The following is a 12,820-nucleotide window of genomic DNA, read 5'->3' as shown; positions in this document are numbered from 1 at the left end:
GACACAGGAGGCAACCTGAAAAAGCTCCCAATGGCCAAAGCTGCAACAATTTGAGCAACAAATAGCATAATATTGGATTATTACCCCAAGTATAAAATAAATATACATGAATCTATTTAGATATAAAGAAATAACTAGATAAATAAGGGCACCTGGGTGGCTCAGTCAATTAAGGGTCCAACTCTTGATTTTGGCTCAGGTCATGATCTCGGGGTCATGAGATCAAGCCCCATGTCACATTCTGTGCGGGGCAAGGAGCCTGCTTAAGATTCTTTCTCTCCCTCGGCCTCGCCCCCACCCCTCACACCCCACATACACACATATACAAACATGGACTGTCTCTCAAAAAGAAAAAAGAAAAAACTGAATAAACAGAGAGAAGAGACAAATCTTCCTTACAAAGGAATTCTAAATAAGTTACATAGCAACTACTCATTCCAGAAGATGGAGCTTAATTCCCCTTCCTTTGAGTATGATCTATACTAAATGACTTACTTCAAAGAACAAAGTAAGGACAGGGAGTCTTTACAGTAAGAGAAATCTGGCACCTTAGCCAGGTGATGCAAGTTTAATATCCCTAGGCCATGTTGTTGTTATCAGGTGCCCCTTGAGTGATGAGAGGGGTACCTCACAAATCACCTTGCTGGTACTCTACCCAAAAATCCACTACCCCAGTCAAACAAGAAATAATCAAATAAACCCAAACTGAGGAACACTCTACAAGATATCTGACTAGCACTCTACAAGTGTCATAGTTCATGAAAAACAAGCAAAGACTAAGAAACTATTACAGACCAGAAGGGACACTAAACTCAATGTGGGATCCTGGATAGGATCCTAGAACAAAAAAGGATATTTACGGGGAAACTGGTGAAATCTGAATAAATTCTAGAGTGTAGTCACCAGCAATTTATTGGGATTATTTAGTTTTGATAAAGGTATTACGGTTATGCAAGATGTTAACATTACGGGAAACTGGATGAAGCACCCAAAGGAACTCTTAACATTATCTTTGCAACTTTTCTAGAAGTCTAAATATTATTCCAAAATAAAGTTTATTTTTAAAAAGCTACTGGAGAAGAAGTGTGCGTATATATATCTATTTCTCACATAATATATAAACCTCATATAAATATGAGGTTATACAGCAAGAGCTCAACAATTGAACAATTAAAGCAGTAATTAATTGGCTATTTAGCAATACAAATAATCCTATACCAGTACAAATAAACACAGCCAGTACCCAGCTCTTGGCTTCAAAATACCACTCTACAATAAAGAGGCTCCTGTAAAATCAGGGCTCCTATGAAAAATAGCTGGGAAAGTACAAGATGAGACTTCATATTCTGGTGTCCAAAAGTGTAAGGCAGTAAGAAACTAAACAAACAATTACAGGGGAGGGGGTGCATGCAAGAAGTAGTTTGGCAAACTAAGAAACAGACTCTTAACTACAGAGAATACACTAATGGTCACAGGGAGGGTGAACTAGGTAATGGGGATGGAGGAGTGCACTTGTCGTAATGAGTACCAGGTGTTGTATGTAAGTGCTGAATCAGTAAATTCTACACCTGAAACTAATATTACAGTGTATGTTAACTAACTGGAATTTAAATAAAAACTTAATTAAAAAAAATTTTTAAAAAAGTGTAATGAAGTACTCAAAAATGAGAACTATCAAAAGGACAAGAACCATTTTGAACAGGTTCCCACTAGCCAAATTTGGGACAATTTAAGGAACAAAATAAATACTAGAAATGGATTCTCACCCATTCTGACATGAATGAATGAATGAAAAGAGAAAGCTCTTCCTTAGAGTAGGCGCCACACTAATGAATGAAAAGGGAATTAGGAAGTAGGAAATCACCACTGGGCAGATGTTGCAGTAGTCATTTTTCCAGGCAAGAATAGTGAATACATGCAAAATCAGTACACAAAACGTATTATGGAAAATAGGTTATTTATATAGTCTCAAACATCTTCCTATAAGATATTAATTTAAAAAGGGGAAATTGTTACTGTACAGTGGAGAAATGTGACAGACAACACCTTAATTAAGCAGTCAAAGAGAACGCTGCCAGGTATGAAATGCATCAACAGAAGTGCCCCTGACGTGAGGTACCAGGATGCAACATGACTTCCGTGACAGCCCTGTCAAAAACGCATGACCTGATTCTTTTTTTTTTTTAAAAAGATTTTATTTATTTATTCATAGAGACACACACAGAGAGAGGCAGAGACACAGGCAGAGGGAGAAGCAGGCTCCTTGCCGGGAACCCGACATGGGACTCGATCCAGGGTCTCCAGGATCACACCTTGGGCGGAAGGCAGCACTAAACCGCTGCACCACCAGGGCTGCCCGCACGACCTGATTCTAATCAAGAGAGCACATCACACAAATCCACACTAGGGGCATTCTATCAAATAACTGGCCTGAACTCTTCAAAAATGGCAAGGTCACAGAAGATAAAGACTGAGGGACGCCTGGGTGGCTCAGCGGTTGAGCGTCTGCCTTTGGCTCAGGGTGTGATCCCAGTCCAGGGATCCTGTCTCGCATTGGGCTCCCTGTGAGGAGCCTGCTTCTCCCTCTGCCTATGTCTCTGCCTCTCTCTCTCTTTCATGAATAAAGAAGTAAAAAATCTTTAAAAACAAACAAACAAAAAACGATAAAGATTGAGAAACTGTTCCAGACGAAAGTAAAGATACATGACAGCCAAATGTACCAGGGGGCCCTGGACCACTGAAAGATAGAAGGAGGACAAACTGGTAAAATTTGAATATGGTCTATATTGATAAGTGCCATATCAATGTTAATTCCCTGGTTCTATCATTTTACTATGGTTAAATAAGAGAATGTCTGTATTTTTAGGACATACACATTTTGACATACATAGGTCAAAAATATTAAGAAGCAAAGGGGCACAGATATTTGCAACTTATGAACACTTCATTTTTAAAATTACATAAATGTATATAAAGAGAGAAAATACAAATGAATGATAAAGTATGTTAACATGTCAACAAGGTGAAGGGAATTACGTACACTGGGTTTGCAAATTAAAAAAAAAATTAATGCTATAACTGGAAGTTAACAAACAAATCTACCTTCAAGCAAATGGCAGAGTGTGGGAAGAATCTTTTATAAAAACTTGAGAATTTTCTCAAACTCGCCTCATTTGCACCCTCCCCTGGTCGCCCACCTATTTCTGCTTCGCCTCCTCCCAGCACCAGCACTACTTCCTGCTTCCTTCCCCAGGCTCAACACCCCTGACTCACTGTCTTTTTTCATTTACCCTCTTTCAAAAATTCCTTCATTCCCAAAGGTCTTTAACTCTTCAGAATTGTAGAAATGATGGTATTTAAAAGAATAACCAATGATCCTAAATGAGTTTCATTCTTTGGCTTAGTTTAAAACTCAGGTGGCTTCACTAGTTCTTAAGGCTACCACTTAAGCTTTCTACCAGAAGAAGGTACTTCTTAATTCTACCACAAAATCAGGTAGTAAGTTCATACATGGAATTAAATGGAACTACACGTTATAGGATCTCATTTTTAAAAATGAATAAGCCAACCCATCTTTTTTTTTTTTTTTTTTTTTAATTTATGATAGTCACAGAGAGAGAGAGAGAGAGAGAGAGGCAGAGACACAGGCAGAGGGAGAAGCAGGCTCCATGCACCGGGAGCCCGATGGGGGACTCGATCCCGGGTCTCCAGGATAGCGCCCTGGGCCAAAGGCAGGTGCCAAACCGCTGCACCACCCAGGGATCCCCCAACCCATCTTTTTAAACTCTGAAGGCTCAGATCCCAAAGAGCAGTTAATGTGCTAATAAGGACAATATTGGCACATATTGGCACCAAAAAGTACTGGCTGAACGAATGAATGCATGCATTCATTTGAAGCACTCTTCAAATAGGATTATCAGTGACATCCAGTTTCGATATTCTATAAGACTTAAATTATCAAGGAATATGTTCTGCTTTTTTCTACCCCCTCCTGACCCTGGGGTGATAAAGCTTTTTTTTTTAAGATTTTACTGATTTAGGGTAGCTCTCTCTGAATGAATAAATAAGTAAATCTTTAAAAAAAAAAAAAGATTTTACTGATTTATTCATAGAGACACAGAGAGAGAGAGAGAGAGAGAGAGAGAGACAGGCAGAGGGAGAAGCAGGCTCCATGCAGAGAGCCCGACGTGGGACTCGATCCACGGTCTCCAGGATCACACCCTGGGCTGCAGGCGGCGCTAAACCGCTGCGCCACCAGGGCTGCCCGATAAAGCTATCTTTAAAGGAGTTCTTAAATCCAAATTACATCTTGAGATTTAGGGTCAGAGAGACTATATACGGTAATTCAGAAGATCTCAAGTGCTGTAAGGCTGGGGAAGTCCCTACTAAAGTTGCCAAAACAAGGATAAATACCAAAACTTCTGAATGAAATAAAGAGAGCTTTTCCCCTAGCTTTTCCAAACAAGATTATATGCTTCAAGATATTCCTGAATTTGTACCAATAGTGTGCTACATTCTCTTTGTATTTATTAGGAGGTCTTTCTATATGGGCAACTTCATGTTTTATTCCTGGCCCAAATTCAGTATAATTGGAAGACAAATAGAAAATAGCCTATAGCAACCATCTAAATATTTTGTAACAATTACGATAACACCAAATCAGATTTAAAGCACTGAAGGTCAAAACTGGTACCATGTTGATTATTTGACCTTATATTTCTATACGTACACCGTTGCTGAAGATGTTTTTGTACAACGAAAACAATCTAGTGTTTTGAATTTTTTATTAAAGATTGTATTTATTCATTCATGAGAGACATAGAGAGAGAGAGGACAGGCAGAGGGAGAAGCAGGCTCCATGCAGGGAGTCCGACGCAGAACTCGATCCTGGGTCTCCAGGATCATGCCCCAGGCTGAAGGCGGCACTAAACCGCTGAGCTACACAGGCTGCCCCTAGTGTTTTGGATTTTAAGATCTTATTTATTTGAGAGAGAGAATGCAAACGAGCAGAGAGAGGAGCAGAGGGAGACTCTGCACTGAACACGGAGCCCAGTGCCAGGCTCAATCTCACAACCCTGAGATCATGACCTGGGCTGAAATCGAGAGTCAGACACTTAACCGACTGAGCCACCCAGGCACCCCATAATCTAGTCTTTTTATGTGAACTGAGAACCTACTAAGCTGACAGATATCTTACTTTGGCTAATGAAGCTTTTGATAATGTGGCTGCTATTCTGCTAGGCTAGAAGTCTCTCAATTCGCTGGCAGGTGCCATTCTGAGAAGCCGGGTTCTCTGGAAGGCAATACACAGGGTAAAGTAGGCAGATATCACTGCTGTTTAGACATTCCCCTGTCTGCAGCAGAGCAGTTGGGGGTGGGGGGGTGGGGGGGAGATGCCCAGATCCCCAAAGGAGCAGTCTCCTCATTTCCCTCATCTCAGCGTATTCTTAATTAACTCAGCTTTGTGTCTGTTATGAATAGCTTCAAATGGAAATGCTCCAACTCCACATTCTTCTTCATTATGCATGGCTTATTAAAATTGAAATTTCACTGTTTCCAACTCAACCAAGTTTATGGTTCAAACTGCTATGTGCTATGAAGAGTGAAGCATTTGTTTAAGAGATGGGATCAGGATAAAGATGGCCTGGATCTAAACAGGAACAGGCTGGAAACTTCAAGGCTTTCATTTCCAAACTTGCCATGTGAGAATCCTGGGATGTTGTCTGGGAAAATCCTAACCTTTCCACGTGGCAGTTCCCCAATCTGCCAGGCCAGGATGATAGCAGCTATCTCCAAGCTACCCTCTGCTGAAATACCAGAGTTGTGAAGTGGGGAATAGTTTCCAGAGAGGCCCTTCCTGGTTGGGAATGAGTTTCTCATTCCTGAACAGTAACAGCTATCTCTTAGAGGCCCATCCTGCTCAAAAGCAGAGTGTATCAGAGCTGCCCAGAAAAGAAAGTACAAATATGCACACCAGCCCCCTCCAGGATTGGTACCTGCTCTTCCTCAATCCTGCGCTGTAGTGTTTCAATGTAATGCTGGACAGCCATATAAATGAATCGGTACTGTGCTTCTGTCTGGACCATCCCTGACCTCTGAGACCGCACCATCTGAATGGTTTTGGGAACATCAATGTCGCAGTCAACACCTGCAAAGCAAGCACCATGAAGCATTAGGAGAAACTGTGGGGCCAGGATGAAGTGGTTTAATGCACAACTTTTAGCAGACTCAGAGATATAGTAAATGTAGTCTTTTTTTTTTTTTTTTTTAATTTTTTTTTAAATGTAGTCTTTAATGTTCTAACTGAACATGTTTCAAGGGCTACACTGCCTTCTGACTAATACAAATGATTCCAGAAAATGATCTGATTAAGTATCGGAGGTCAGGACTCTCCATCAGCACCACCCCAGAGACCACCACTGCATATTCAACAAAAGACCACAGCAGCGGGACCACGGCTCCTGGGCTTCATTTTATGTCAAAGGCTCAAATAGAATCACTTTTGTTCTCCTATAAACAACTGAAAGTCAAAGTCTTCAGCCCAGATTTTTAAAAATGTTTTAACATTCAAATTCTCTCCTCCAGGCTATTTTCACTAGCACTTTCCTTCCATAAACTAAAAAAGAACTTACAACTTCTTGCCCTCCAGATGACCCACCTTTCTCTCTGATGATGTCAATAAGGATATCAATCACAATGAACGTCCCTGTCCGGCCAATCCCAGCACTGTGGACAGAAGGACAAAGAGCAATGACGCTGGAGCCATTCATAGGGGTTTTGGACTCAAACCCACACTATTAATATGAACAGAAACAATGTCTGCTCTTGAGAGTATTTATAAGACTGCCTGTTTGTATTTGAGAATAGATTAGCTAAGGGCTTTGGGGTTAGTCCAATCCACACGTGGAGCCCAGCTTCTCTAGGACTTCCCAAGGCAAATCCCATACCTCTTTGACCTTCAGTTTCCTCATCTGTGAAATGCAGATAATGGCACATACTTTACAGGGTTGTTGTGTGGATCAAATGTTAGTAATGTATGGAAAACACTGAGCACAGAGGCCGGAGTGGAGCACATGCTCAATAAACAGTAGCTTTTAAAAAACTGAAAAAGTTTCATACACAGCTACTTGCCCAATGTATGGATGAGATTTGGTAAACTAAACTTCCCCCGGTATAATCATGAAGCCCAGACTTGGGTGCCAGGAGGCTGTAAACCGTGGTGAGATGCCACGGGCAGGGCTTCCAGAGGTCTGGGGAGGGAGTAGTCCAAATCTTTTGAAGTGAACAAGTGTCTTATCAGGGGGAAAAATGCATCTTATTCCTGCAGCAGAAGAGAATAGGATCACAATCAAAGTGATTAATTCTAAACTACCATATTAAAAAAAAATCACATATACACACAAGCAAACATCACTAGACTAGGTAAAGGCTGCCTGAGGATAAGGAGTAAGTCCACCACCCTCTGCCCGGCCACCACCAATACCTGGCAGTACTGTAGGACCTATGAGAAAAATACTCTATGGTCAAAGTGTCCCTTCATGCAGTTTATGCATGTCTGAAACCGAGATGAAATTCTTCTCACAGTGAAAGGGCTGGGGGTGGGGAGGTAAAGACAAGCCCTGGGCATTAAGAGATGGGACAGGCTGCGGCCTGGAGAGGTGGCAGGGGCCGGTCACCTGCAGTGAACCACCACAGGCCCTGCATCCGTAATGCTCTCCTGCTTATGATGGACCTCCTCCAAGAAGTCCAGCACGCCCCCAGGGTCACTGGGCACTCCGTGGTCCGGCCAGGTCCGAAAGTGGTATTGCCACACGGTTCTCTCTGTATTCCCCTGGAGTAGAGCCAAGAAAAACCAGAAAAGAATTAAATAAATCAAGGGGTTGAGGAATCGCCCATTTCTGATCTTCCCTGGACCCAATGTGAGCCAATGGAGCAGACCAGCACCGAATCTCCCCACGTTCCATTTAAAGGTCAGACAAGCTTCCAAATCATGTCTCCTTTCGGATCTGGCTGAGCAATCCTGAAGGCAACTGTTTGCCTCTGTCATAAGAACCAAAATGTCGGGATCCCTGGGTGGTGCAGTGGTTTAGTGCCTGCCTTTGGCCCAGGGCGTGATCCTGGAGACCCGGGATCGAATCCCACGTCGGGCTCCCGGTGCATGGAGCCTGCTTCTCCCTCTGCCTATGTCTCTACCTCTCTCTCTCTGTGTGACTATCATAAAAAAATAAAAGCCATCTGTATAAATGGTATATAAACTTTAAAAAAAAAAAAAAAAAAAAAAAAAAAAAAGAACCAAAATGTCCAGTACAGCGATCAGTTCCTTGGGAGGCTACAACCTGAATCAGCTTTCTGAATCTTCGGTGGCAGGCAATGTCCATCTTCCTTGTCTGCGTGTAGCTCAATTCAGGAGGCAACTGAAGCCTCTGGGACTTGGGGCTTTCTTCCCAGCAGATAAGAAAACAGCTACCCTGTCAAGAGTATTCCTCTTTGTCTTTTTATACCCAGCCCTCATCCCCTCTCCCCAAACACCCACTTTTATTACAACATCATAGCAGTTAAACCTTCTGTTTAGCGCAAAGTAGGTAAGTAGACAGGCTTTGTGGTCAGAAGGCTGGGTTTAAGCCCAAATTCCAGCATTCATAATCACCGTCATCTCCAGGCATCTCTAAGCCTCAATTTCTTCATTTGCAAATAGGAATAATCATCTCTCTCACAATACAGTGAGAGGGATTAAACAAGACCAATTAAACACACAGCCGCTACTTGGCAGCAATAAAAGAATCGGCCACCGGTGCTCTTCTGAGGAGAGGGATCAGTAACCAAGGTCAAGACTACAGAAAACCATCTGGGTCTACCCACATGAGGTCACTGTAGCAGTGCTGCTGATTGCTCCATCTGCATCTTATGTATCTGAAGGAAATCCAAGCTAGTGACGTTATTAAAGGAGATTTTGAAAAGAAAGAAAAATGAAGCCAGTGTCTACCACCGGTGACCTTCAGGACATCCAAGGAATCTAAACCACAATTAAGATCTTTTCTTGAATTATGTGCATTTAATTTATCGATGTCACAATAAAAAATTTTCTTGACATTACCAGTTAGCTAAATCTCGGGGACTACCCCGTAAGGACACTCAAGGAAGGAGACCCAGCTGCCCTGAACATCCTGCTCCCGTCCTTGGTATATCTCTGTCCCAAGAGATCTCTGACCCAGCTCCTCCCTGCTAAGAAACTTAAATGAGATCATGTCACAGCACTTTAGAAAAAAATGTGTTCTATAAAAAGCAGGTAAAAAATGTGTTTCTATAAAAAGCACGTGACCAGCAATTCTGGAGAAATGATCTGTCCTGTGTCGGCACCTGAATCCACGGGTATAAGACACAAACCCAAATGTCAATATTTCCTGTACCTGCTGCTCAAAAATCTCTGTTAACAAGAAGATGGATACTTTATCACTAAAACTGAAGAAATATCAATCTGCTACTCAGAAACACCTGATAATAAGAAGATGGGTGGTTTAGCCTAAATCTGAACAAACCTATCTGGAATCTCTGGCCAGTGTACTCTAAATCTTTTCCATTTCAGCTTGACAGCTATGCTTTTCCAGCTTCTCAATCTCTGCAGCAGAGTAACCCTCCGCCTCATCCCACCATCAGCAGAATCACACCCCTGCTAATGTCAAAAGTCCCAGCATCCCACTCTGGACCACAGCCACCCAGGTTTCCAGCTACCTTTGGTCCCCTGACCATCACCTTATGGAGCTCAGCAGACCACTGAGCCCTCTTCTATTCTCCACCTGCCTTCTTCTAACCTGCTGCCCCACATCAGGCTTAGATTCTACATACTATTCTTTTTTGTTATTTTAAAGTAGATTCTACACCCAGTAGAATGGTCCAGGTAAAAGGTGGTGTGGTGGTGGCAGGGTGGTACTTTGGTACTTTCCATCTTTACTTTGGAGCCCAACATGTGGCTTGAACTCAAAACCATGAGATTAAGAGTTGGACGCTCAACCAACTGAGCCACCCAGGTGCCTCCAGAGTACTATTGTGACAATCACCCTCCACTGTACAGCTCTGCTCCCTCCACTCTCTCTCCATCCACAGCACCCCTGGGAAAAGCCCCAGGCCTGGACAAAACCAACCACCCACCTTCACCATTTTATACCCGAGGAACAGTGTCCTTGGAGAAAAATCACACCAGGGAATTGGTGTCACTAAACGTTCATATTCACCTATTCAAATGGGCACTCAGTGCTGCCTGAAAATTCACTGGATTCCTCATCATTTCTACACATTATTATTTGGTATTTTTCCCACTTTCCCCAGATAATTCATCTCTGATTTCCTTCTAATTCCAGTTGATGGCCTTGCTATAGACAATAGCAAGAAAATACATGTCAGCTCCTCTACCTGCATCTGTGGTCACCTCTTCCTCTTCCCGTTCTGCTGACAGAAGAACTAGCCCTCCATTCATCAAAACCCAGCCAATCTGGGGCACCTGGGTGGCTCAGTGGTTGAACACCTGCCGTTGGCTCACAGTGTGATCCCATGGTCCCACAGGGAGCCTGTTTTCCCTCTGCCTATGTCTCTACCTTTCTCTCTCGATCTCTCATGAATAAATAAAATGCTTAAAAAAAAAAAAACCATCCACCCATGATGCTCTGGATCCTACTTCCCCTCGCCATCCAACCTCCATTCCTGCCTCCCTGGCATCTTTACTTTGACATCTCAAAGACATCTCACACTCTACCTGTCCAGGAGGTTGTTCGCCCTTCCCTCTCCGCTCAAATCCACTGCCAACCCCTCACTCAAGCTAGAAAGCTGGTGATCATCCTTAACCCACCCTTGCCCCTCACCCCCCATCCACACTGTCACCAAACTCCTTCACATCCACTCCTCAGTTACCTGTAGGCAGTCCTCTTCTGTCTACCACCCTGCCACCACCACACCACCTTTTACCTGGACCATTCAAGCCCTGCCATCCTGTATATCTTCTGCCCTCACCACAGTGCCATTGTCCCCTCACACTGTGTTGGTTCTTCCTCCCCCTCCTCCTCCAGCAGCCCAACCATTCCCACACCCTGCAGGTGCCACCTCAAGGCAGCCATCACCTCCATTGCTCCTCTTCCATTTATTCTGGCATTTTGCATAATATTTGTTTCTGGAGGCAGGAACAAGAAGGCAAAAAAGAACAAGTGCCAGAGTCCCTGGGATCTGACCTCTGAAGAGGAGGCCACCAGACCCAGACCACCGCAGAAGCCTCCCAACAAGCCTGCTGGCCAGTTGGGTCACCTGGCCCGAACCTCCCTACCCAAAGCTGTCAGACACTTTCCCAACACAAGGCTTTGTGTGTGCATTCACTTGGCAAAAGCATCACCACCATAGGTTCCGAGCTAACTAATACACGGAATTCACATTTCTTAATGTAAGAATTAAGACTCTTTCCCAACTTGGACCCCACCTCTCTGGAGTTTATTCCCTCAATTCTCCACTTGCCTTCATTCCCCATAAATCCCATTTCCAACTTCAGTTGGCACTTCAGTGCCAGGGCTTACAGTGACACCTCCTCCATCTGGGAGGTCTCTCTATCATCTTCTCCAGTGGAAATCTTACCCAGAAAAGCCCAGCGTCTTCTGAAACAGTCTCCCTGACATCCCAGTCAGAAGAAAGCCCAACCTTTACAATCCCACACCACTTCAGATTTGTCACAGCCTGTGTCTGCTCTGAAGCACAGCTGTGTATGTGGCTTCCCACTGCTACATGATTTCAATTCCTTAAGGACAAAGACTTCATTCATCTGTGTCCCCAAAAGACCTTGAAAAAGTAAGTCCTCTCTAACCATGAAATTAAAATGAATTCAAATCTAACCCTGGTTTATAAAGTTAGTCACCCCAGTGACAAACTTAAACTATAAGCAATTGAGATCTGATGCCATAGAATCTGATCACGAAACAGGCCTCAGAGGCTTTGCACTTGCTGTTCCCACTGCTTGGAACACTCTTCTCCGGACTCTCTGGATGCCTGGCTCCTCCACCTCTGGCTCAAGTGATACAACCTCCGAGAGGCCCTCTCTGATTACTCCATCTCAATTACCCAGTCACTTCTAACATAACTTCCTGTAGCCTCCGTAGACTGAGCACAATCAAGCAAGCTGGTTGCTTGCTTTTTAACCTTCTAACCCCCTAGGTTCTGTGAGGGCTGGGATTGTACCTATCTTGTTTGCAATGTACATACCTGGTACATAGAAGGCGCCTAATAAATGGCTACTACATCAATGAGTGAATGAGAGCATGAATGCATGCACACGTGAATAACTGCATGACCCTGGAGTACTGCATATGAAAACTGCTTACCAAAGTCTGTAAAATACGACAATATACTTACTTGTCCAACCTTTGAAAGTTTAAGCTCTCTTAATGTATAGTCATGAGCAGCACTTTCTTTGACGTTCCTAACACGCATGACCCCATATTCTTTCAGAGCATACTCGTCAGGCCAGTATTTGACACATTTACTCTGAAAGGGATCAGAGAAAAGACAGTTAACCTCTGTGAACTCTGAAATTAAAGCCTAAACCAGTGGAAAATAAATATTCAGGAAAAAAAATATTCGAGTCTTAATGACCAGTATTAGGAAAAGGATCCATCTAGCATCTGTTGGATTTTCAAAGGAAAGGAAAAATAAGTTCAAATAAGAAAAGCAGGTACTGGGATGCATGGGTGGCTCCGTGATTGAGCATCTACCTTTGGCTCAGATCATGATCCCGGGATCCTGGGATCAAGTCCCGCATCCCCACAGTGAGCCTGCTTCTCCCTCTGCCTAT

The 12,820-nt window shown here is 43.3% G+C and overlaps 1 protein-coding gene across 2 annotated transcripts in view; it reads right to left on the bottom strand.

The window, feature by feature from the left end:
• Window positions 1-12,820, bottom strand: part of PTPN11 (protein tyrosine phosphatase non-receptor type 11) — an 82,667-nt gene that overhangs the window by 13,208 nt on the left and 56,639 nt on the right. Inside the window, exons 10-13 of one of the 2 annotated variants that reach the window (XM_038575148.1) lie at window positions 12,382-12,513; window positions 7,677-7,843; window positions 6,659-6,726; window positions 5,997-6,148 (exon numbers count right to left, since the gene is read on the bottom strand). In XM_038575148.1, coding sequence (XP_038431076.1) covers window positions 5,997-6,148; window positions 6,659-6,726; window positions 7,677-7,843; window positions 12,382-12,513 — 519 coding nt within the window. The remainder of the gene's footprint in view (window positions 1-5,996; window positions 6,149-6,658; window positions 6,727-7,676; window positions 7,844-12,381; window positions 12,514-12,820) is intronic. The other variant, XM_038575149.1, reaches the window with a different exon arrangement.

This window comes from Canis lupus, chromosome 26, assembly GCF_011100685.1.
Source record: "Canis lupus familiaris isolate Mischka breed German Shepherd chromosome 26, alternate assembly UU_Cfam_GSD_1.0, whole genome shotgun sequence".
NCBI lineage: Eukaryota > Metazoa > Chordata > Mammalia > Carnivora > Canidae > Canis > Canis lupus.
Note: the sequence above shows the minus strand (reverse complement) of the source record. Positions and strands in the feature narration are given on the sequence as shown.